This window comes from Pseudopipra pipra, chromosome 1 (assembly GCF_036250125.1).
Source record: "Pseudopipra pipra isolate bDixPip1 chromosome 1, bDixPip1.hap1, whole genome shotgun sequence".
Taxonomy (NCBI): Eukaryota; Metazoa; Chordata; class Aves; order Passeriformes; family Pipridae; genus Pseudopipra; species Pseudopipra pipra.
The window spans coordinates 98,648,955-98,674,917 of record NC_087549.1 but is presented as its reverse complement, the minus strand read 5'-3'; the positions used below and the strand labels follow the sequence as shown (position 1 = coordinate 98,674,917).

The 25,963-nt window shown below is 39.3% G+C and overlaps 1 protein-coding gene across 6 annotated transcripts in view; it reads left to right on the top strand.

The window, feature by feature from the left end:
* The first annotated feature begins 347 nt into the window (after positions 1–347).
* Positions 348–25,963, top strand: part of TNS3 (tensin 3) — a 209,409-nt gene continuing 183,793 nt past the window's right edge. For 4 of the 6 annotated variants that reach the window (XM_064667000.1, XM_064667001.1, XM_064666999.1 and 1 more), the window contains exon 1: positions 352–612. In XM_064667000.1, the coding sequence (XP_064523070.1) occupies positions 517–612 (96 nt within the window). In that variant the 5' untranslated portion in view covers positions 352–516. Of the gene's footprint in view, positions 613–25,963 lie in introns of all 6 variants that reach the window. The other 2 variants (XM_064667006.1, XM_064667023.1) reach the window with 2 other exon arrangements.

The following is a 25,963-nucleotide window of genomic DNA, read 5'->3' as shown; positions in this document are numbered from 1 at the left end:
CAGTCCTTCTTGAAGTCAACTTCACCCATTTTACTCTCTCAAGTTACTTGGGTACTATCAGCTTCCTATAGTGACAGACTGCTGGAAAGTTTGCTTTTCTTTTGCCCAAAAGCAGTGCACCCTCCAAAGCAGAATGTTTTGCAAGTTATTAGTTTCGTTGTTATTGTATCCATACCACTCAGTGATCCAAAAGCCCTCCCACAAGGGGTAGGGAACTCTAAATATCTCCAGCTGGAGACAGCTTTCAGCACCGGCTTTCTGATTTGTCGTTGCTCCCCACGGAGGTGGCACGTTGTGGTCAGCTTGGGAGCTCGACAGCAAAAGGCGATGCGGAGAGGGAAAGGGCTCGGAGAGCGGCGGAGCGAGTGACAGCCAGGGGAGCTCACAGCGGCCGGCGAAGCCCAGCACCGGCCGCGTAGGAGCGGAGGGCTCATGCCTGCCGGCGACGGGTGAGGAGCGGAGAGCGGGCAGAGCCGTGGGACCGCTCTGGAGGCGGGGAACGGCCGGGCGCGCCCCATGGGCGGCCGGGCCAGCCTGGCGTGTCGCGGGAAGAAGCTGCGTCCCTTGCCCCGTCGCCGCGTGGCGCAAGAAGAGGCCGAGACAATGATTCAGGTACGCGAGCGAGGAGTGGGTGGCGGGGCGGGTTTTGGCACTGCCGGAGCCCCCGTGACCCCTTGCCAGGCGCCAGCGGCTGCTCTGCTCCGCTCGGGGCGGTGCAGGGTGCGCGTGGCAGCGCCCGCCTCTCCCCTCGGCGGCGAGGAAAGCCAAAGCGCGGGTTTGCGGGCCGGCGTCTTGGCCACCTCCCTGCGGCCTGCCCGGGGCTTCCGGCGCCCAGTTTCAGCCCGGCGGAGCCCAAAGCTCCGCTCCCGTGGGCGTAAGCGGCAGCTCGCTGTTCCCGCTGCGTGCGGAGCTGGGTCAGAAGCGTGCTGCTTTCCCGAGACACTGGCCGCAGCTGGCACATGCCAGAGCATGCATTCGCCTGCCTACTCTTGCAAATGTTCCTGGTTACCTTTTAATATAAACCTCAATTTCTTTTTTTTGGTCTTTTTTTTCTTTTCTCTTTATTGTTGTTCAAAAATGAGGAAGAGTTGACAATCCTAAAGTACATATACCAACTTTTCACGGGTATGAAAGTTTGATCAACTTTGAATAATTCTGGTTTTAAACCCATTTGATCTCAGTGATTTTATGAATGTGGACAAAACCAGAGAAACTGACAAAATAGCAGCTTCTCACACAACTGCAAATAGGAATCACCAGAAATCTGTAGAGCATTAGCTGAGAGTCTCAGCACCATGCAACTCGTTCCATAGGCTCATTCAAGCATCTCTATTTCTGGTTTGCTAAGCAAAATTCTGGACCTTTGAGTTTTCAAGCACTACCTTCTGGGTTACCTCTGAAAGCTTGATTCAACAGTGGATTTAAATTAATTTTAAGCATATGTTTAAATGCTTTTGCTTACTCAGGTCCATCTATAGCAGTCTTCCTCTCCTCTTGCATGCTCAAGTAAGCAACTTCTTTCATTTCAAATTGTTTCTGAAAACATCCCACCTCTGTTGTAACCTTTTAGGCTTAGTTTCCCAGAAATTCGTGAATAATATACCATACAAGTGGTAAACAGTGGATATATGCACTAAATAATCTTTACTGGTTTCAAGCTCCCTTTGATTGTCTCATATGCACTCTATCTGTGAAAATATCTCCATCACTCTTGTGTCTAATACTTCAACCAAGCAGCTTCAAACAGCCATTTTATTATTAAAAAAAAAAATGCCAAGGAAATATCTAAGTGTGTTTTCCTGCCAGAGTTGTTTTCCTCTGAGGTGTCAGGCAGCCAGTGGTCTTGTAGCCAAGTGACTTGTTTAAAGGGCTGATTTTTTTTGAAACACATTAAGAAAATGTATCACCCTATATGACTTCCAGTCACACTGTGTGGTACCTGTTCACCATGACAGTTTTGCCTCACTGTACTTTGCTTCTTGCTTTTCTTTGTGGCTGCCTGGGGATGCTAATTGAGAGTCTGCTGCTCAGGTGGCTTTCCACGTAATTAATGTTATTAATATTGTTTAGGAGTAACTCCTTTTAAGCTAAATTTTTACTTCCAAATTTTTTCCTGTTAAGATATCTTGAAGGGTCAAGTGAACCTGAACATTGAACCTGTGTGCAAGAGAACAAACTGAATGACAAGTCCATGAGAACAAGTTCTCTTTATGTGACACTTAAAAGAGAGGGGGGGAAAGTAACACCAAACAAGAAGATACTGAAATCTGGTAGTTTCCTTACCACCAGTCTGTAGGGATGTAGCAGGGGCTGCTGGGGCTAAGCAGAGCTTCACCACACTCATACAAAGTTATGTGAAATAGATGGTCTGCATTCTTCTCTTATTATATGTTATTATAAATCAAGAGTTTCTTCTCTTAAACCCATTGCATTTCATCAGTTTTAAATTAGCATGAGTGGTAGGGGAAGCAGGGCCAGTAATTCTCAAAATATTAGTTATGAGTTCAAAAGGTGGAGTAGTCTAAAAAGCTGGCATAGACTCCAATTTATGCTGCTATTAAGGAATAGAAAGAGTGAGCAGGATGTATTAACAGTAGTGGCTTTCTTTAAATTTGGAAAATAAAAGAGGAGGCAATAAGCAATAGCTTAAAAATGAGCTTTCTATATTGCTATTGATCTTTCTTCTACAGCAGCAAGATACATAATATCTATACAATAGGCCATGCAAATTTCTACCACTGGGTGGTTGAAATAATTGTAATATTAGACATTCTGCCTCAGAATATGCCAGAAGGTCTTAACACAAAGTTGAAGGGAAAATAGTATGAATTTGACTCTAGGAAAATGTTCTAAAGACTGAGGAGGTTTGTTTGTTTTGTGTCCTCAAGGGGAATGGTAGATTTTTCTAGTCTGGTTACACTGGACAAGTATTTTTCTCTTGGAATCAATTGAATTAAATTAATTTAAAATTGCCACTAATGCCACAGGTTTGCAGTTATGATATTTGGTTAGGCCTCATCCTTGGGTGGTTTAACAGCTTACTATGAGGGGCTACTGTGACACTGACTATTGAACCCTGTTTAGTCTGGGCTGGAGTCAGGACTGAATGCAAGCACCAGCCCTGGCTCAGTTTCTGTACACAGTTCTTTCTCAGCAGATCCCAATGTAACCTGCAAACTCATTGTTTTAATATTTACTTTTTAACTACCTCTTTAGACTGTTATTTCTTCATGTATAATATTGTAGGGAGGTCAAACTCCCTGAACAACATTTAGTGAGGTCAAACTTTTTTAAGGAGCAATTCTTGCAAGTGTTTTTGGTGTTCTTTTCTTTTCTTTTTTTTTTCCTTTCCCCCCTTGGAAATTGAGTGTGGGAGATAGGAACTTGTGTGCATATAATTTCTGATAATTTCAGTTCAAGGACTGGTGTTTTTGCAGCTCATAACATTTTATGACAATAACCACCTGCATTTTGTATTGCTGATAGTCTCTTGAAAGAAGAAAAAGGTATATAAGTACTGCTGTCCTACATCAGCAAAAAAGCAGAGTGAAAACTGAAGTGCAAAGTAAAGTAAATAAAGTAACTTTTTTGGAGTTGCTTAGCAAATACATAAAAGACTTCAGGTTTCCTAATCCTCAATGTAATGCTTTTCTGCTGAAGTTACTTTTTAAGTGATGATTTATTACTTGTGCAAAGCAAGGAAAAAGGAGAGTCCAAGTGTATCTCTGTGCTGTTTTCTCTTGTACAGTAGGCTTCCATATTATATCTAGGTATCTCTGACTCCGTGTGAAAATGTGCAAATGTGAGGATGCTACTGCATATCAGAGTGTAGTCAACACTATTACATAGTTCATAATCTCCCTGTGGAATATTCTGACTTCTGCTATTGCTAACTTGTTTGTACAGATGGAAAGAATTGGAAGAAAAGTAGTTCTTCCAGGAAGAAAGATTTTAAAGGGTTTATGGCTTGAATAATAAGCGAATAGCAGGTTTGGTTCAAAATGCCCACAGGCTCAGAAGTCTTTAGCATAATTTCATTGTATTGTGTTTAGCAACAGAAAAGACAGAATAAAATAAGAATCTTTAAAAATAATTTTTTTTTTGCCAGTGCTAACTCCTCTTTGCAGATTGTGGGCCAAAAGGATGACAACTGTGGAAGACCCAGCCAGTGGGGGCATTATTAGTCAAATTCTGTTCAAGATGCAGATGAGTCTTGTGGGCCAATCACCCTTTTATTAAATGTGTTCTTTCATCTAATGAATACATCCTGGAGGAAAGTGGCATAAGTTTTATTACTTTATATAGACAGGAAATCCTTTAGACTGTGTATCTTGTTCCCTCTCCATTATTATTATTTAACCAGTCAGGATAATACATGTAATGGTGTCCCTGTTAATAACATTATTTATTACATGAGAATCTTTGGGAAAATGGAAGTCAGCCTGTGCTGGTTTAAAGGTAAACCAGCAGGGAAATGAACTCAACCCAAAAGAGAGATTATAAGTCAGAATAACTATTTAATAAAATAATACAGTAAGTATGATTATACAGACAAACAATTGGTTTTAACCCACAAAGCCCAAATATATAACCCAGCACCCTGGGGCATGAACAGAGTGGTGTTTGTTGGGCCCCCTGAGTCCAAAGTAAAGGGAGAGGGGGAAAACCTGTTGGTGAGAGTGCTGTTGCAGTGCGGTCGAGGGTGGTGGTTGCAGTCCAGTCAAGAGTGGTGGTCTGCAGTCTTCCTCTGGATCCCACGAGTGTTAAAAAAGTCCCAAGACTCCAAGATTATATATCCTCCAGTTCAGGCAGGAATGCCCAGTACCTCCCTCAGAGTGCGAGGTTCCTCAATGGGCGTGAGGACAAAAAAACACCCTCCTATCTTGCAGGCCTCTTAGCACCTGAGGAGTCAGGCTCTATGGGCAGATGGTGTAAATGGTTCATTGATAACAGTTTCTGGGAAATGGCATGGAAGGCTATAGAATACACAGTTTTGGGTTACACCCATCCAGTGATGAACTGGTCCCAGCTGTCCTAACTAGGACACAGCCTAATACAGACTACAGAGCAGTATGTAACTGGAGTTCTTTTCAAGGTCTTCAGCTCAGTGTCTGATTCCTTAAATGCAAGTTGTCTATCATATTTTTAACGACTAAGGAGAGGAAAAAGCTTTTAAAAAACCTCAGGCAATTTAGCTGCCTTATCAGTTAAGTTTCCAAGTGGTCTCAGACAGGTGAAGTACACTAAAACATAATGGCTGTTACTCAAAAGAATTACATACATCTGAACTTCAGTATTCTGCCTTCTGTCTGACAGCTGCAATGTGTCCTGTGGAAAATTTGCTGGCTAGTTTTCAGTCGTTTTAACCAGTTTTATAGTGTTTTTCAGCAAGAGGAAAATAAACATTTTATTTTAGGAAAATAAATGCAGCCCTAAAACTTAATAAAATTAATTTCTTAGAGGAACTGATAAGTGAAGAAGGATAAAACACTTTCCTTCCAGAACAATATAAAGTGATTAGTAGGAAAGAGAAGGCTGGGTTACTGCTCTCAAGTGATAGCTGGTAAGGTGAAGAACTTTCCGATGCAACTTACAATAGAAAACGATTCTTTTTTGTTTTAGAGTTTGTGGCTTACTTTGAGCATTACTGTTGCTTTATAATTTCAGAATTGTTTCTTCCCACAGAATTTAATTATTTACCATAAATTGTATTATTCTAAAATTAATTGTTCATTCTCTCTCTCTTTTTTTTTTAATCTAAATAGGGAAGTTTCCTGAATCTTGGACAGTCTTTGGCTATCCAGAAAACTGATAGAAGTCTCAGAGAACAGTGAGGGAGAAATGAATGCGTTGAACAGAAGAATAAGTGATACAATCTGCTTTAAATCTAGCTACTTAAAAACAAGGAGGTTAGTTTTGGGCCCCCCACCATTTTATAATGCTGTTTCTTTGCACAGATGGCTCAGAACACAGACAGATCACTGATACACACCATTTTATCATCCAAACCAATGAATAAATTATCATAATTGTTATTCAAAACGTGTGAGTTTTTTATGATAGGTTTTTATGAGAGTCCTTTTCCTATTTCTCCTTCATTCTAGTCCTTCTTTCTGACCTTGAGGTTGATGGTGATCCCTTGACCCTCCAAAAGCAGAGGGAGTTCCTGCTGTTTGAGTAGCACTGGTACCTAAGCAGTCCTGGCTTCTTTCATTAAAAAGTAAAATGTTAACAGCATTACTCTGTTCTACTTATGTAAGAGATAGAGCATGAGTCTGCCATGGTTGAATGTGTACTTAGGTCCAGCAGTGGGGTTATTCATTCAACAAAGCCCTTGAACATTAAGCAATTACTTAAGCCTGTTCCTGTACAATAAAATACTTACAGGCTTATATGATCTTGATGTTTCTAGAAGCTGAATTTTAAAGATGACTTAGAAAGTTTTACTGAATTAAAGTTTAGGAGTGATTAATCCCCTAGTGACCCATGTATGGTGCTGGTCATGATAAATTTCTCCCTCCTCCCCAAACATAACAACACTTCTCATTATGCTCTCTCTTCCTCCAAAGAGATACCTACTTGATATTTCCTTTGCTTTGTTGTGCCCTCTCAGATAGGCTCATATAATCAGCTTTCTCTTCCACTGCCCTCCTTTTTCCTGTAATGTGGCTACACAGATCAATCACAGGATGTTTGGATGTGACATTGTATCTGTGATGTATCCTGGTATAGATTTTTCACTTGTTTAACCCTGATATTTCTTACTTTACCATGCTTAGTTTATCTATAAATAGGCCGTTTTTTGAGGCTGAGATGGGGTCTGGGTGTATGGCTATTAAAGCAACAAAACTTTCAGTTCTGAACCCAGCTCTTTGTGGCTCTCTTAAGTATTGTAAGTGACCTTCTCTTAGATGGATGGCCTTACAGGGCTAAACGAGCTCCATCTGCCCGGGTTTGGGATTAGAGTTGTCCTTCTCCTAGGATGACTGCCAGAAGGCTAATGAGCTCATCCTGCCCACAGATGTATTGTATCCGACCCTGCAGTTTTGACCTGTCTGGCATGGGTGACCCTACCGAAGGCATGTACCATCACCAGCATAGCTCGCAACCACATAGGGGTATACAGGCTGCATTCCTACTAGTAAAAACGATTAGGTCAAGTCTTACACTACCTAGTTTTCTGCCATCTGTCTATATTCAATCCCAGGGAAGCACCCAGGATCAGCCCTTTGTCCTGACCAACCTTTCAGGATGTAACAAATAAATCCAGGACATACCAAACCTGGGCAGTAGCTGCGGGTGAACCAAAAACAAACACAAACAACAAACGAGCAAAACTGTTCTGGCCACCGTACTCACCTAGGGCTCGAGGACCTCTCCAGGCCCCAGCCCGATCAAGATCTCCAAGCCCCAGAGGAAACTATTATCCACCCTGATCTCCAGGCAAACCTTCAAACTAGGCTCGAAAACATTCCCACAGTTTCTGCAGATTCCTCTCCTGAAACAATCTGGCACCATATTAAAAACAGCATCCTGCAATCCTCTGAAGAATCTTTAGGGTTCTCCCTCAAGAAGAACAAGGACTGATTTGACGAATACAACCAAGAAATCCAAGACTTGTTGAGGAAGAAGAGAACCGCCCACCAAGCACACCTTGCACTGCCATCCTGTCACGCAAGAAAAACAGCCTTTCGTCTTGCATGCAGCAAGCTCCAACAGAAACTCTGTGACATCCAGAACAAATGGTGGATCTATCTAGCTGAAAAAACTCAATTATGTGCAGATACAGGTGATCACAAAGGTTTCTATGAGGCCTTGAAAATAGCATATGGGCCTACATACCAGGTACAAAGGTCATCTACTGCCACCACCTGCGTCTCTTAGAACGCTTCCATCAATGCTGCCTCCGCACAATCCTAAACATCCACTGGTCAGACTATGTGACCAACACATCTGTTCTAGAGCAAGCAGCTATCACAAGTATTGAGGCCATGTTGATGAGAACACAGCTACGTTGGGCAGGGCACGTCTCAAGGATGAAGGACCACCGCCTCCCTAAGATCTTGCTTTACGGTGAACTTGCCACTGGCTGCTGCATGGGAGGAGCCCCGAAGAAAAGATACAAGGACTCCCTGAAACAACATCTCAGCCTCGGCCATATTGATCACCATAACTGGTCTACTCTGGCCTCCAATCGGGAGGCCTGGAGACACACCATCTATAACGCAGCTGTCTCCTTTGAGAACACATGCAGGATCACCCTTGAGGAAAAAAGGCAACGCAGAAAGAACCGTGTCTTGCAGAATACACCATCTAAGGAGTCTTTCTGCTGTGCCTTTTGCAATCGGATATGTCTGTCACGTATTGGCCTCATAAGCCACCAGCGTGCCTGTATCAAATGTGGATAGAGCCTTCCCAAATCTTCGTTCGCGAAGCCTAGCCATGATGTGATGATGATGAAGTATTGTAAGAGACTTCTGGGGCAACGTAAAACTCATACGTAAAGTTTAAGAATCTCATACAAAGTCTCATACAAAGCTGATAATGACTGCTTAAATATTCCAGGCATGTGAAGATACTTTTCCCCAGGAAATAATTTATACAGGATATAGCTCCCTGGCAGTTAAAATACAAATACTGTGCAGAAAATGAAAGTTAGATTTCAGAGGACTTTTTCATCTTTAGCGTGGGTGATAGTTAACAACATTCTTCATGTTAAGCTTCTTATGTATGGGGGGGTTGGGGAGGCATACATGGGAGATACCAAGGGAGTAAAGTTAGAAGCCAGTTAACAGCTTGCAAGAAACGCCATAAACTTATAGGCAGTATTCCTGCTTTATTTTTATGAATTCCCACTATCTAGGTTTGACCATTAGAAAAGAAGCTATGGTACGTAAGTACGTGATAAGACTGAGTTCAGTGGCTGGATGTTGCAGATGTCTTCATGTTGTGATTTCATTTTATGTGACCTGCCACTTTTTGTAATTGATCACATATGGGAAAAAACATTCCCTTCCATTTTGCAAAAAGACACCCAAAATGTGAAGTGGCTTTCTCTTAAAAACAGATGAAGGGAAGACAGCAAGTGCACTCCTTTTCTTTCTTTTCTCCTTCAAGCCTGTTCTGTTTTTAATACATAAAGAGCCAAAATAAGCGAGATTAGATTTTCCAGCTAGATGTGGTTTTGCCATGCCAACTTATGCAAACAAAGTGGGAATGTAAAAAATAAGCATGTGCCCAGTGCTCAGTGTATGCTGTTTCTCTGTGTGTGAGCAGTTGAGATTATTTTTGTCTTAGTTTGTGCCCTCTGTAGTTCCTTGTAAGATGGTGAGGAGTTTGACTCTTCTTCATGACAACTGGAGGCTGTTTGTCAGCTCACCTATTTAGGGTTTGAGTAATGTTTTTATCCTTAGGAAAAAAGTGTTAATATAGTCCACAATTTCTCGCATTTGTTGTCTAGCATTCTATGCAGTCTCTGCCCTACTATCTCACCAATTTCTGAGTTGGAAATTATTATTCTGCCTAACTGATAACTTATTTTTCTTGGAGAATTACTCTAGGATGTGTTTATGAAATGCTAGGTTTTTTTTGCTCAATGGGAAAGGGAGTTTGACCTAGAGGCACAGTGCAAATTTTATCACCATGGAGGAACAGCAAGAAAAAGTAGGAGATTCACCTGAAATGTCTATTTACACCTTAATGCTTTAGTCTGGAACAATTACTTTTGTTAAAAGTTCTGTTTGAAATCTGTTCAGATGATGTTTGAGAATACCTCTACCTTAAAAGTTAGTAGCATATCCAAAATAAAAACTTGTATGTAAAGTCTTAGAGGTTCTTTTTCAAATGCAACAAATTACAACCTCAGATGTCACTTGTAAGGAGCGTAGGAATTTTTGAATCATCATTTTGATTCCAACTTTGCAGATTTTCCATTGTCTTATCAAAATACAGCATTTTTTAATCTTGACTGTAATGAAATAAATGGAATGGTAAAAAGACACTCAACTGAAAAATGTTGGTAGCGCAGCCTGTAACAGGCCTTTTTAATTAACTTCATCTGTGCTTTAACTATCAGTCAATACTGCTTTCTGCACTAATGTTTTATTCTTAAAAGTTCTTTGCAATTAAAGTGAAATACCAGTTCTTCGTAGGTCTTCCCTTCTTCAGCTATCCCAAATAACACAGATGTGAAATGTTTTAGAGAGTCAGCTGCCACTATGGTTTATCAGAGATATTTCAAATCTGGATAAAAATAAAATTGAGTTAAGGCAGAGCTAACTGAAATTAGCTAGCTGAAGTGAACAGGCATTTTCATTCATTCCTGGCCTGTTTCCTTTTCTAGCACATACATAAAACTAAACAAAGAAGTCTTTAGGGTGATAGGGTAAAGTGAAGTTTCTCTCAAAGTCTTTGAGATTCCTACTTTTTATTAGCCAACCAGTGTATTTTCTTGTAAAGACTCTTGTCAAACCTAAAGAGTTTGCTATGGACAAGGATGACCAGTTTGGATCGTGATGGTCAGGAGGTGGTTGTCTGGTATGTCTGATTGGCTTTTGAAAGCAGAGTTCATTCCCAAATCCTGTGTGATGACTAGCTTTGAGCATGACTTGCTCCCTGACAGTGCTGCTGCTAATCCACAGATTTGTCATGCTGCTGTACTTGATTTGTAGGTCTTCCCACTGGCCCTCATTCAGCTGGTCATGGATTCCCTCTCTGGGAACGGGTCAACACTTATTTCACCCCACTCTTTTCTGGCTTCCAATTTCAGCCAGCTGGTAATATAAGGAGAGCTGATTATATGAGTCAACTTAAGATGACTTGCTGTTTTCTAAACCTCTTTTGGACCCTGTGGACTTCAAGAGAAGTTACTTATGTCTTAGATTGCTTTCAAAGTTGCCAAAGCCAGGACTTCTCTATCACTTCTTGGACACTTAAGTTATAATGATAATCTTAATTATATCTTTACTCCCTGGGTATGAATATAAGCAGTTTCTGTAGCAAGAGTATGTTTTGAAAAAAATTAATACATATATTTTTACAAAATGGAGCACATAATCTGCATGTACAAGTATGAATATATTCATGTGTCTACACTGGTTGTTATTCATATCTCAAGTTACTTGTGAGTCCCAGAATGTATTTGACCACTTGGCTAAACTTGGTGGTGTATTAATTTTAAGTAATGCAACATTAAGCAATAAATCGTGGTGGTGATGGATCTAGGGCACACCCTAGAGCTGTTTCTTTCCCTACATCATGGTTTTTAAGAGTTCAATTATGCCATTATATATGCATCCTTACACACTGTCTGAAGACAGCCATTTTTCAGGAGCTGTCACATATGGAGCAAGATGTATGTTTTTTGTTCCTGTATGGATTTCAGGATGGAGGGACCAGGTTGATGATGTTTTACTGCGGGACGGGTAATAGAGCTGTACTAAGCTGTTACTTCCAGTTTCACAGCTAGCTGGCCTTGGCTCTTTGGTACGTTTTGCCCTGAGAAGACCTTCCAACTCTGACCTACCCCAAATGCATCTAATACTGTGGAGGCATTAGCCCTCCATTCCATGTCTGGCAGGAATGTGGAACACAGCTGATGGAAAATGGACTGTTGCTTATGGATCTTCACTGTTATGAATACTTGTCATACAGTTTGGCTGTTCCACCAGGACACCAGGCAGATGTGACATTCAGGGACAAACACATGGAGTGAATTGTGGCAATATGTGGAAACATTACATATTCTTTCCTTTCTGTTAATTTAAAGCTGCCAGTGATGAATCAGAGCTTGATGTCATAAGCCACTTATTTATAAAAAGCAGTTGTAAAGGAGACAGAGTGAATGTGCTGTTCAGCATCTTGTTTCTGCTGCTCTCAGTTCTCTGTCATCCAGCTACAAACACTAATGAAGAGCCTACTCCTAATGCTTTTTTTGTCAGTTATCCAAGCAATCAGAGCCAGACTCTCAAAAACTAAGGCAAGTTTCAGCCTTGAAAGAGCAAAAGCTTTTCATTATGTTTTTAAAGCAAATGTCAAATATAAACTCTTTTTCATGTCCATGTAAGCCCAACGGGCATGTAATGCCTGCTTCCTGCCAAATCAGGTATTTATTATTGCTATCATTTAGAGGAAAATTAAAACCATGTGTGTCTTTGTCCTTGAAGTCTCCCCATACAATTTAAGAAGGCTCCCTGTAGATTTATTACCATATCACTTCACGGGTTTCCAGTGCATGCATCTATTTATTACGGGTTTTCAACGACAGACATGTTGTGGTCTTGAATGCAGTGGCCATTTAAGCATATGCATAGTGGCACCAGGACCTAGACATGGGTGGTGTGTGTGCAGGCATGCGTGTGTGAGAGAGAAAAAAAGATTGTACAGAAGTTGAGTTTGTTCAGCCTGGGGATTTTGATCTGGATTTTGTATGGCTGTAATTTTGGTAGGCACTTAAACACAGGGTTGTATTTTTAGCCCGTCTTTAAGGTATTTGGAGCAGTTTTTTCTTGCCTTTGTGCTTGAGCAGGGGAAAGTGCTACTTTGTGCATGAATGATTTGATGGGCACTGTAAGAAGAACTATGTTCATGTGAAAAGTTTTAAGTATAGTCACTTCGCTCAGCACTTCCAGTGCCATGGCTCCAATAGCACTACTTACTTGAGAAGGGCTGAAGTCATGCAGAGGAAAGTTGGTGGCTGATCTGCTGCCCTAAGGTCTGATAGTTGTAACTTATAAAAGTAGGAGAAAGCTGAGGTTTGCAGTTACTTTGACACAAAAGAGTGTTTTCTGTTACCTGCTTATGAGACATCTGACCTGTAACTTTTGCCTGAGTCAATCCTAACTTATTTCCTGTTGAATTCTGGGTAGCTTTAGTTGCATGAAGAGTGTCCCCACCTGGAAAAAGAAGAGAATCTGTTGGTTCAAACTGAACAAACCTTGCAGGATTTTAGGGTTTCTAGGTTGTGATATTTTAAAATCAGTGATCCGAAGGCAAAAGCTGTAGTGTTCTTCATTGTGGAACCATGTCAGACCAGTATGGGGATGGCTTTTGTTTCCTTAGCCGTCATTTGTAAAGAATTCCTATTTATGAATGCATTTATGCATGTGGCAAGAAGATTCTTAAGATGTGGGAGCCTAGAGAAAAAGAACCATCCACAGATGGTAGCCTCTGTGTCACCAAACCATGACACTGTGCTTTTCCCCACAGAAAAAGGAATATAGTTTTAATGTATCACAGATAAAGAAGCATGATTTTAAGCTGGGATCACTGAACGTCCATAAAATGCGAAATGGAAGAATACCGAAAGCAAAAAGATGTTTTCCTTATTCATTTTACTTCTCCCTTGCAATCCATCTTGAAAGGACATTGTTGCTGAATGTTCATTGAAATGTAGAACTAATTGACCAGAACCAAGTGCTTGGTTTCATTGTGCATAACCCCCATCTTCAGAGGCACAGACTTTTCTGGAAGTGTGGAAGCTGAGCTGTAGGCAGCTCTGGCTGGCATTCCAGCAATGTTTGCTTCTTGGGTTTTGCAGCTCTATTGAAGTTGTCAGTGTAATAGTATTGGAATATCATTGGAAAACTTAGGAAACCTGAATGGCTTTCAGCAATGTTGGAGGACATTCAATAGAAAAATTAATTATGTGGAACCTCTCAAAAAACAGTATTTTCAGTTTGTTTTAAACTCTTTTAATTCTAACTCTGACAGTTAGCTGCAAAGGCCTGGCTCACAAGGTTTAAAAATATAATATTAACTTTTTGCTGAAACATGCTGAGAATGGTGAACATTGCTACAGGTTTGTGCACTTCAAAGAAGTAGCTGTTATCCATACTGTGGATTTAATGATTTTCTTATAAATATTCATATTCTCTCTGTTGCTTCCCCATACTGTAGAAATTTCTGTTTAGAATTTTATGTATTATGCTTTGTCACAAAAATTAAAAACAATGAATAAATAAATAAATAACAAGAATACTTGTTAATACTGCAGTTGCATTTCAGTGCTATCTTCAGTGTTTTGATCAATTATCACTGTACCTTTTAAAGCTAAAGATATAATTAACTCAATTATTGTCTTCAACACTTCTGTATCTCAAATGTGACTGCAAACTAAAACCTGGCTTATACCTGTCAAACACTGACAGGGCAAATATGAAAGATGCATTTTCAGTCTACGTTTACTGAGAAGAAGGACCTGAGTTTGGAGTTTGCAGTATGAAGCTCAGATCCAAGCATCAATTCACAGGGATTTGGCACAGATAAATGGACTGCTGGCTTCTGGATTCTTGAGAATTCTTTGAAGATCTGGTTTTGGCTATCGGTAGGTGGAGAATCACATTTTGCTCTTCTTGTAATGAGTCAGAAAAAACTTGCTACAATGCATTCCTCCTCTCAAATGTTGTTGGAAATTTGGCCATTATACAGAAACTGGGAGAGAGGACTAGAGGGGAAACCTTGCCAAGAAATCCTGAAAATAGAAAGCTGAAAAATATTACTAGTGTCACTTGGAAGACCTACACTTCTAATTACTTTCATCGTTATGGCTTTAAATGCTGTGAAAATCAGAATACATTGAAAGCATTCTTCTGAAAGTACTTGCAGATTTAAAAAAAAAAAACAACTTGCAAGCTGGACATTTAGCTGTGGATTGATTATAATATTATCTCATGGGCTGCTGGACTTTATTTTGAGGCACACTTATTCTGACTTCCATTGACTGATACCATGCAAAAACCTACACTAGTGAAGCAAATGACATTATGAAAATGTACAGAACTATGTATGGGATTATAACCTGTTTTGTTTTTCTTTTAAATTACACACGAAAATGTGTAACTGGCACACAACATCATGAGCTGTGGAATACGTGTGAACCTAGTTCTCACAGTTGAATACCATGCAGAGTGTGGGAAAACCAGAAACTTTGCTATAGAGAGAGGCTTCTTCAAAGCCACATGGATGACATCTGAGATATCAGATTAATGTGCAAGAGGAGGAAAGATTTGATGATTACAGTTTCTGATACATGCAGCTCTCAGGACGTAGCAGAAATCATAAGTTGCAAACATAATGGTCGGAGTGCACCCAGAAGTAAGTTCACAGGGACTTATTTTCATTCTGTGCAAAAAACATGAGGCTAACTGGGTTTAGCTGCAGTGCTAACCAAGAGAAGAGTTCAGGCTTTTGGGGTTATATCATGCTGGCAATTGCAAAAGTTGCAAAAGGCAACATAACGTCTTGCTTTCAGGCAGACTGAAGACAAAATCTTTTGTCTTATGTTTACTGTATTTATTGTATGTTCTTGAAACACTGTCATTGGGAGCTGAATAATCAGTGTTAGCAAAGAAGTGCTCTGGCTTTTCCCCTCTGGGTTTTTCTTCCTTAGTGCATATTGCATATATTCTCCTAGTTTTGTAACCATCTGAAAGGACGGGTGTTTATAAAGGTGCAAAAATAATTTTCAAGGAGATGAGAATTCTTTTTTTTAGCCTCTGTCAAAACTGTCTAGAGGACAAGGGCAGGAAATCCTGACTCCTCCCTGGAGCAGCACATCTCTGCTTGGGGTGCCAGAGCCAGAACATCAACCCCACACCTTTCATTAGGAAAGGCCTCTCTATAGTTGGTCCTTAGCCTTTTGATTGTTACCACTGTTACTCATCTGGATATCCCTGAATGTTTGTGGTATCTATTTGCAGCATGCATTGCTGGTGGTGAAAGTTTTCCATTGCTGGGAAGGGTGTGTGGGTTGAGAAAGCTGTGATTTCCTTGTGAAACCAGAGAGGTGCGGTAGTAGCAGCAGCCGCCAATGATTCTGACCAGCATGGGTCCAGCACTAGGGCCAAAGTGGGAAGCCCCACAACCAAACAATGGCCACATGGAGCCATTTGGAATTGCCATGCATACTTGCACCTAGGATGCTCTTTTTTATATGCTGCGGCCTGTTACTACATGATGCAGAAGTTATATTTTTTGTTTGCTCCCATTTCCCCCTCAAGTTCTACACAGATGTAGCAGTGGGGGTTGATGGGTTGAGAGCCCATTCAATGTCCATCTATCTAATTGTACTAGAAAGTACCAGGAGCAAATGTAGTATGAAAAAGACCTGCTCCTGCCACGTGGATGAAGGCAAATAAATCCTAAAAGAAGAGTTAACACAATATGTTTTCCAACATTTCAGCTCATGATTAGTCTATCATAATTAAGACTAAATATCAAAAGAAGAAAAGGGAACATCAGAATTATGCTGGTATAGGGCCACTTAAGACTGTATTGTTTTCCCAGCACTTGGGGGATGTGATCTGCTCTAACCAAAACCTGTGGAAATGGTAGGTGAAGGGAAATAGCCATGGAAACAAATATGAAAGTCTTATGTAGTTTTAATTAGGTTTAATGACACTTGTCAGAGAAGAACAAAGGAAAATGAGTACCATTGCTACCTTCTTCCTACTGTTCAGCCTTTCTCTCCCCACCCCACATGCATGCAATGCATGCACTGTTGCTAAGGGATTTGCTGGTTGTGATGTACAAATGAGTTTCTATGGGAAGTTAGAAGATATTCCTGTGAAACTGATTCTGGAGATATGAGAAAAGTTTCACTGAAACTGCATCATTTATGCAAAGGTTGTCTGTTCCTGTTTTAAGAGTTTGAATTGTATTGAGGGAAAGAGAAAAAAAAGGAACCCTGAACTACAGTGTATTCATAAACAAGGAGAAATAAATAACTTATTCTGTTTCTAACTGATTTTTATTATAACTTTTTTTTTCCTTTGAAATTACATCCTGTTCCAGGAGACTTGAATTTATAGCAAAAAAAAAAATTAATAATTTCCTTCCTTTTGAGTTGTTGTAACTACTCTGTGATTTACTACAGGAAGGATGTCTTATTTCTGACTTCATGATCTGCCTGCAAGCAGATCTGGTGCCCTCCTGAAGGGCACAATTTTGGTTGCTGGTCCACCCAGCCATGCTAAATTTATACAAAGAAGTTTTATATATCTAACAATACCAGAAAAGCAGATGTTTTATGTTTACTCAGGCTCTTTTGTCATCAGGAATAAGAGAACAAACTTGGCACATCCAAAGCCACATGCCTTTTTTAATTGCACCTGTATTAAGGATCACCCTTTTGTCAAGCAAGATATTTTACTGATTAAATTACTGCTTGGTAGCTGTGCAAGCAGGCTCAGTTCTGAGTCTCTTTTCAGCTCTCAACAGAAGGAGAAACTGATCTTTAGCAGATATTGCTGTTCCTTCCATTTTCTTCCTACCCCATGTGTATAACAGCTTCTTCTTGATCAATCTCTTGACTTTAAACCTTTGGCAACTGGGAGAGAGGAACAGAGAGGGTAGAGCGACAGGGACTTAGAAGTAAGAGGCATGAAGTGAATTGTTTGGATGTGGAGATTCAAAGATGAAGGCAGAGAGCAAAGGAGATCTTAAACAGGAAGGACCAGAAGTTGGATATGAAAGCAAGAGCTGCAAAGAAAAGTGTATGAGAAATGAAACAAAAATAGCTGAGGAAATTAAAGATAGGGTGAGGAAGAGATGGGGAAAGGGAGCAGAAGATGAAAAACAAAGAAAAGATAATACACAAACTGCGCAAATTTCTATAATACGTATGTAGTTGCTTACATTTATATTTATCCAGAAGTTATGCATCCAGGCCACTAAGAATCTAGGCTTCCTACTTAAGTATTCTGGAAGATCATTCAGTCAGCCTATGATGTAATTGGCTACTGCTATTTGCTGACTACAGAGGGAGCTCAGACAGTTTAAGCTTGAAGGCCAGCTTTTACCTGGCTCACATTTGGCAAAATTATTTCTACTTACTGTATTAGAGTTGGATACTTTTGTTTTTGAAACTGTAAAAGATGTGGCTTTTTTAGAGATATCTTGGTATTCTTGTAGGATCAGGATGGAACCATAGGCCAGCAAACTTCCTTGGTGGGGAAGGAAAACTGTTTAGGTCAAAATAATCTAGCTTGACACTTATACTTTTTTTTTCACCCATGTCTAAAGAATATAACAGTGTTTAGTTTGTGTGTGTACTTTGTATATCACTAAAGGATCAACACCAATAGCTTTTTAGAGATCTTGCCAAATTGTGAGGATGTAAATATAAGTATAGGAAAGGTCTCTGAGCACAGCACCTCAGAATGGAGATTAAAAAAAATAAAAGTTGTGATTATACAAGAAACTTAATTCTGTTAATAAGTACAGTTAATAAGCTGTACCAGTCTTCACACTTGTAATTATGATATCCTAAAACTTCAGTTCCCATAACTGAGAATATAAACCTGAGTTACTGTTATTCAATGTTAAAGGAGCTTAATATGTTTCTTTGACTTCTGATTACTTATCTAACAGCACTGAAAGCTATGGGCTTGTCTTCCAGCTGAGAAGGGAAATGTATTGCTTTAATTGTATTTAGTCTGGGATAATTGTGGAAAAAGACACTGCTAATTGTTTTTGAGGGAGAAACGGAGAATTTTTCACACACATGCACTTTTGCCATGTTTAAATCTCTGTCTGTAAGTGCAGGTGTTTCCAAGTAAAATATTAGGAACTTTGCTTTTCTGAAAAAGTGTTGAGTAGAAAATGAGTATAAATAATTTTGCTAAAATGCTGCAAGTAGTCTTTGGCACTTAGGACCATCACAGGATTTAGGTTTAATTGACTCTATGTACCTTCTTACTTGGTAAGCCAGAAGTATATGGTGATGTTTGCCTCAGCTGTGCTAAGATAAAAAAAGCATTGTGGTTATTGTGTATATGTGAAAGACTAAAACACACAAAAAGAAGGATATAGAATATATCCATGGGGAATTAAAGGATTTAGTAGGCAAGCAAAATTTCACATAGAAAAGAACTACTTACTGGAATATATGGTTTTGGGATTAAATGTTTCATATTCCTCCCTACATCTCTGAAGGCTTGAATCACCCAAATGAAATTAGCACAGTATTTCCTGACACAGATTAGCCAAAAGCCTTTTCTATGTTTCCTGTATGATTCCAGGCCTGTGCTTGGTGTGTTTGGTCTGCACAAAGGGATATTTGTGTGCATGTGCTGGATCCTCCATATTAAAGCTTTATGTAACCATTTCTCTTGTACTCCTTTGTTCTGTGTCCTTTCTGCACAGCCAGCACCCTCATGCTGACTGAAACTGTGGCGGTGGTTTCTGTTGCTCAGAACAGCACCAGCTTTTGTATGAGCATCTATCAGGTGCACTGACCTGATCCCGGAGGGACTAAAACCCGAAAATTATAAATTAGTTATTTAAATTTATTTTTACATAAAATATTAATTGTTATATTAATTAGTTATTCACAATTAGCAACTCTGTCCAACGTGCGCGTTTAGAAAAGAGCAGATGGTTTTTGGAGGGCTAGTCTGCTATTGCAGGGGAGGTGTAAAGAGGAAAGGTTTTGAGAAGCACAGGAAGAAGCCTTGTCCCTGGCTGCAAGCCTGCGAAGAGTGGGCGCTTGCCGCCACGGGAGGGCACTGCAATCCTCCCCCTCCATCGGCACTCCACAGGCTGGGCCTTATTTCTGGGAAATATTTTGAAGTTTCAGGAGGAAGCTTGTAATTTTTACTTTTTTTTTTTTTTAAATGTCAAAAAGGTATCTCCTCCTCATTTAAGGACTAATAAAGTAGCCTCTCATTTCAGTTGCGTTTCAGCACGTACATGTTTACAAGGTTTCATAGTAGTTACCACAAGCAGATTGCGACTTAATCTTCTTTCACTATTACTCCATCCTTTCCCCTCTTCTTAATTAACCATCACTGCCTCTTGTTTCTCTGCATATACTTTTCCATTCCTCTTTATTCTTATTTTTCAAGGTGACTGTATTATTTTATTTATTGTAACCAAAATAAAAGAATAAAACCATAATGCAATCCTATACAAACCACCTACATTTAAGATAATGTTTATGTAAATCAGGAGAAGGCAGTATTAAGGATGCCTGTGCAAAGAACCCAAAGGAAAGCAAAACGAAAACCCAAACTCACCACCAAGAACAAATGCAAAACTTTTTCCCTTAGACCTGTAAATAGCTCCTCTGTGACCTGTAGCTATCCTAAATAAATGTATAACCTGAAAAGTAAATATTTATTAACCTTGATGATTTCTCTGCTGAAAATGTAAATGCCTAAAGAGAAAGTCTGGAATCTCTCAGACTGAAAAGAAAATTTTTATCAATATTTTCAGAAACAGAAATATTTGTGAGAATTGTTGCTCTTGTAATATACCCTGCTTTTGGTTATACCAAGTATTCTTTTCTTCATGTGGTAAAAGCTGACTGCACTGGAGAGACGTCTCCCTGGATTAAGTGCTACATGCCAAAGAGACTGACTTTAACTTTTATCAAACTTGGAGTCATTTAAAGCTGTACTGTGGCACTGTTGAAAGTCAGGGGAAGTTACTCTAAATGGATTGCAAGCACAGAGATACTCAGCATTACATGCCGCAAGCACAGAGATACTCAGCATTACATATTCCCACTAATTTTTAACTAGTAAGCAAGTTCCCTCCATAAAATAAGTTGTGTCATCTGACAAGCTGACTTTGTTATATGTTGTGTAACATTTTCCAAGCCTTTATTCTGCAGTCTGAAGGAGCTGTTGCACACTGCCGTTAATCTCAGGGCCCCTGCCATCCCTCTCCTTGGGCTACCATGGCCATCGCTTGACTCTAAACAAGTTACTATCCATCTGCTGGCTTCTGTACATCTCTGCTGTATTTTTGTACAACTCTACATTACGTATCTGTCTATAAGTTTGACTGCTCCTTGTTATTTATATCTCCAAGTTTTCTTGGTGAGAAAGAATAAGAAAAGTGATCAATATTTTATCTTTCTGTGTAATTTTAAATTATTTTCCTTCCTGTCAATCTTTATTTGCACTGATTTTGTTGTCCTATAGCACAGTGAAACACTGGGAACTTGTTTTGCATATGTCTTTCCCTGGTGATGAAAATGAAAGGAAGCATGGTGGATTTGAGGCTATAGCATGAGTTGAATGGAAGGAAGTGGTTTAAGACATGCAGTGGTGTATCTTAGATTCACAAGTCACATGCATTTAATAGCTGTCTATTGATCTGCAGAAGAAGGTGCAAGCTATCTCTGGGATGCATAGACCCTGATGTCAGTGTTATAGCTGTCTGCCTGCAGCGTTATGAAAGGTGGAGTCCAAAGAGAGGTGGCATAAAATACTTCAAGTCCAAGATGTCATCAAAATGTGTGCAAACTATTTAAACCATTGTCAAGATTTATACTGAAGAAAGATGTTAGTGTTCTAATTTCTAATTCTAATTTCTAGAACTAGTGTTCTAGTTTCTAATCTGTCAGGTAGTTAGATACTTCTGCTAGATTTTTTCAACACTAGCAAAAAGGTTTTGTAAGGTATTTATCTACAAAAAAACCAAACTCAAACTAAACAGGACTTAGCCTTATTGCTAAAATTAAAGTAATTGACATTTAATAGGAATTTAAATAAATCTAAATTAAATATGAAATCTGATAATCTGGACATAGTGGTAAAAGTGGAATAAAGAGAAGAAAATTACAAATTTAGCAAAGGGAGGTGATTTAAAATGACTGTGCAGTTACAGGCATTTATGGAAATAGAAAGGCTTGAGCTAAGTAAAGGGCAGAAAATGGATAGAAACCAATGTAATTCTGCTTTATATTCTACTTAGAGTTTATATGCAAATACTCTGATGGTAGAAAGGCACTCCAGGTTCTGAGGGCTATGGGCCTTGCAAGTCAACAGGAAGCTAGCAGTGGATCCCAGTTAGGATGTACTGTACTATTAAACTAAAGAATGGGCACATTCATAATTCACAAAAAGGTGAACACCAGCAAAAGTAAAGAAAAGTAGGCACTGTATATATCAGCTTTAATAGCAACTACATTTATGGTGTTCAAAGCTGAAGATAATAAAATGGTGCAGTAAAGTAAGGGAACATAGTAAATACAGAAGAAATAAGAACTGATGCCAATTGTATTCATGGTGGAAAGGACAAAATATATAACAGGGAATTCTACTAGAAATGAAAGAGTTGCTCTTGGGTAAACCTTAATTTCAAACCTTTCACTTTTCAAAATTCATCAATTATTCAGTTGTTCCAAAATAGTTATTTACATGATTCCCTGATTTCTCTGTCAAGGTTGTTCTGAAAAGAGACAAAAATTCCTATCTCCAAAATTTTTGGAAGTATTTTAATGGTAAAATGAATTTGTAGAGAAGTTCCTCTCACTTTTGGTATGGAGAAGGGAATGGCTGACAGGATGGGTCTTACAAAACCTGGGCATGACTTAATATGCTAGGAGAAATTGTTATATATACTTTAAAGGCAGTCAGCCTCCCTGTATATCACTTTCAGTGATAACTCACTAAAAAATGGCAAGATGCTTTGGATATAAGAATGAATACATGGATTTAATTATACCTAAAGTCACTGGTGTTGTGATAAACTGTTACCCACACATACTTACCCTTCTAATGCACTAGGGATTAGTTGTAAGCAAATGATGTTATCTCATCAGTACTGTTTTCTGATCTATGCAAAGTAAGCTCTGACCTTAACACAACTCTTGCTGAACAGTTGTCTGGTTTGAGTGATTATTGAAAACCCAAACTGAAATGCTGCTTACTTAGCATTTTTGGCATTTTTTCTATTTCATCAAAGTGTACAGATGAGGTTGAATTGGCTGAGTCTCTATTCAGTAATCTCTGCTCAGGTACTGCATGTTGGAAGTACCTGAGCAGAATAGTAGTAGGGTACTTGCACTGTTGATTAAACTTGGCCCTGGGATCTAAATCAAGGAAAACAAAATAGCCTTCCTTTGAACAAGGGCATTCCCTTTCTTTACCTGAGTTTAGGTTCAGATATATCATTACCAAATGTCAAACATGAGATCTCCCCTTCACTTCTATACCTATAAATTATGAAGCAGTACTTAGTAGAATTCCTCAGGGCACAAGAGTTAAGGCTGCATGATGTGCATGCTTGAGGTTTCTGTGGCCACATTTGCAAACAATAAATGTTGTGTTTTTATCTTATTTCCCTTGGGGAATATCTTTTGTGTAATTTGGTTAAATGGTACATGGATTATAAGTGTGTACCTGTGTGTGTATATAAATACATACCCACAATTTATCCCCAGGCAGAAATATGAATAAATTGTTAAAGGTCAACAGTTGTCTTGTTGCTGACAGAGGCTCTCTCTTGATGAGCCAAAGAATTATGCTTTGTTAGTTATGTTCACTCAGGTAAGTTAGCTGAATGTGATGGAAGAGTTCTCTTGAAGTTTGTTAATGTGCTAACATATCTTAAAGACACATTTGCTACTTATATTGTAACTTACTTCTAGAATGCATCATAACTTGGCCTGACAACTTGGCTTCAGATGTTCTGTGAAGCTATAAACATGATGTTGGTTAGAGCTTGGTGCTAATAATGCCAGGGTTGCAGGTTTGATCCCTGTACAGGCCATTCACTTAAGAGTTGGACTAGAGGATCCTAGTGGGCCACTTCCAACTCAGAATATTCTGTGACTCTGTGAACAACACTGAGATCTTAAAATACAGCTTTTGATGTGTTTCAAGTTGTTTGAGATTTTGTTGTACCTTTTTGTGGGGGCTGTTTAAAATAGAACATTAGAAGCCCACCAAGTTTCTTTTTCTAGACCCTCTCTCCTCCACTAAATGCATTAAGCATTGCTGCAGTGAGTCTTGGAAGAGAAAGGAAAAAGCAATTACAAAAATCTGAATCATGTAGTTAGGCTACCACTGTACCTTTGTCTGCTATTGCAGTAGGCATAGGAATGATCCAAAATAGCTATAAACTTGACAAAGCTTGAAAGAGAAATTCCCTTATTGCAAAAAAAAAAAAAAAAGAAAGAAAGAACGTGAAGTAACATTCCTTATTTTAGGCTTAGTTCTGTTCTCCATACTGAAGAGAGAAAAGCACTGTACCTAGCTCATTCCACAGTTGCTGCTTTTGGAATAATGCAAGATCAGGAAGATTTTTCAGTCTGTAAATTTGACATACATCAGCTATTCTGCTGACATAGGTAAACAAGTAGATATGCCTTGCCCATAGCAACTTTCTGTAGTTCTAGGCAACATCTGCTACCTGTGGCTTTGAGAACGTGGATTTACTTGCCCGCACTGTTCATTTTATTGTTAGTCTTGCAATAAATTGGTATATTTATAAAGTCCAGGTTCTGAAGATAAGTAAATAATACATTAATCTCAGTTTTCTTTGTTATGAGTAAAGTTCCTGGCTCTGGATAAAGGCTTGAAAATGTGAACTCTCCAGCCTTACAAAACAAATGGCAAAGAAAGGGAATTAAAATGAAGATTATTGTGGATGAAGAGGGTCTTCATCTCAGAATTTTGTCTTGCTCTACTTTATAAAGTTGTAAGGTTGGAATGGCACCGCCATATCAGCTGGGAGTCCTTTTAGGGAAAATCCCTTTTTCTAATCTGATGGAGCACTGCTGACAAAGCCTCAGTGGAGAGGGATGCCTCCTGGCAGAAGAGTAGTTCTCTGTGTGTGGCTCATATTGTTAGAATAGGTGAGATGGCTGTAGTGGCCAAAGAGATCCTGTAGGCCAGGATGTAAGTGCAATGTAAGTCTGTGCTAGGAAGATGTGTCAGCATAAGTGGGCCAAAAGTGTGGGACAGCACCAATTACAGGTCCGTAAGCTCTACAAGAGAAGTTAAGGGGTTTTACAGGTGCCTGAGTGGACATAGAAAATAGCTCATGACAGTGCTTCTTGTCACTTACTGTAAATAACATCTTTGTCTCTACTTGTGTAAGAGTAACATAATCTAATGGGTAGGCAGAAAGCAACTTTTCAGAAACTTCTATGACGAATGCTGAATTGTAAGATTTTTTTTTTATTGTCTTCATTTAGTACAATGAGAAAATATGAGCACCAAAGATGCAGTGAAATTCTTAAAACATTCCATATCACTGGAACAGATTGCAGTGAGAAATTTTATTGTTTTCTATCCTGTATTTTTCTTGACTGGGTACTATGCTGAGATTTGGTTATTGAACAAGTAGCTGATGTGATTCCCCTGTGTTTTATAATTGCTGCTATGCTAAAGCTTTTCTTCCTTCTCATTCAACTCTTATAATTTTGGTTTGTCTTGCAGAGTTGAATGGAAATTCTGGGAAGATATAACAGACTTATTTGTGTCCCTTGTTCACTCGTAATACTGTTCCTCTGTTCTATCTTATAGCTAACTGGAGGTATTTTCCTGATTCATGTTGCTACAGTTATCTTACTGCAACTCTCCTGAAGTCATGGGGCAACATAAGCTCACATAAACTTGAAATTGGTGTCTCCCCGTATGATTCAAACTGGGGAGAAAAGGATTATTTTCATTTATAAACATTGGAGTGGAGGGGAAAGGATACAGGAGTTTGAAACAGGATTTGGTGCCTGGAGGCAGACATGTCTCAACTCACATGTCATTCAACTCTGTAATGTTTTTTATACAGCTGACATTATAATTAAAGTTGAGGAAAATTCATTAAATTGGAGATGACTTTACTGACGATTGATAGCTGACACTACTGGACCATAACTGGGAGGTAGGAGGCTATGCGTAGGCTTGAAGAAAGCTTGCTTTCTCTTCAGTTTAAGGAAATCCTACCATCTCCACTAGCTAGTGTACACAGATACTAACATTAATACATAGACACACAGCGTCTACAGCAGATTCTGTCTCAGAGCTGTTAGCTGAAAAATAAAAAGTCCTCTACACATTATTCTGAGCTGGGCCCTGTTTCACTGTATGAAGAAGGGAGGCGGAGGAAGAGAAATAAATTATTTTGAAGCTCCCATGCCACCAAAAAAAAAAAAAAAGGCAGTCACCAATGCTTAGAGTACATATGGAGCAATGCACTGAGATTTGAGAAGGCATGTTGCAACATCCAG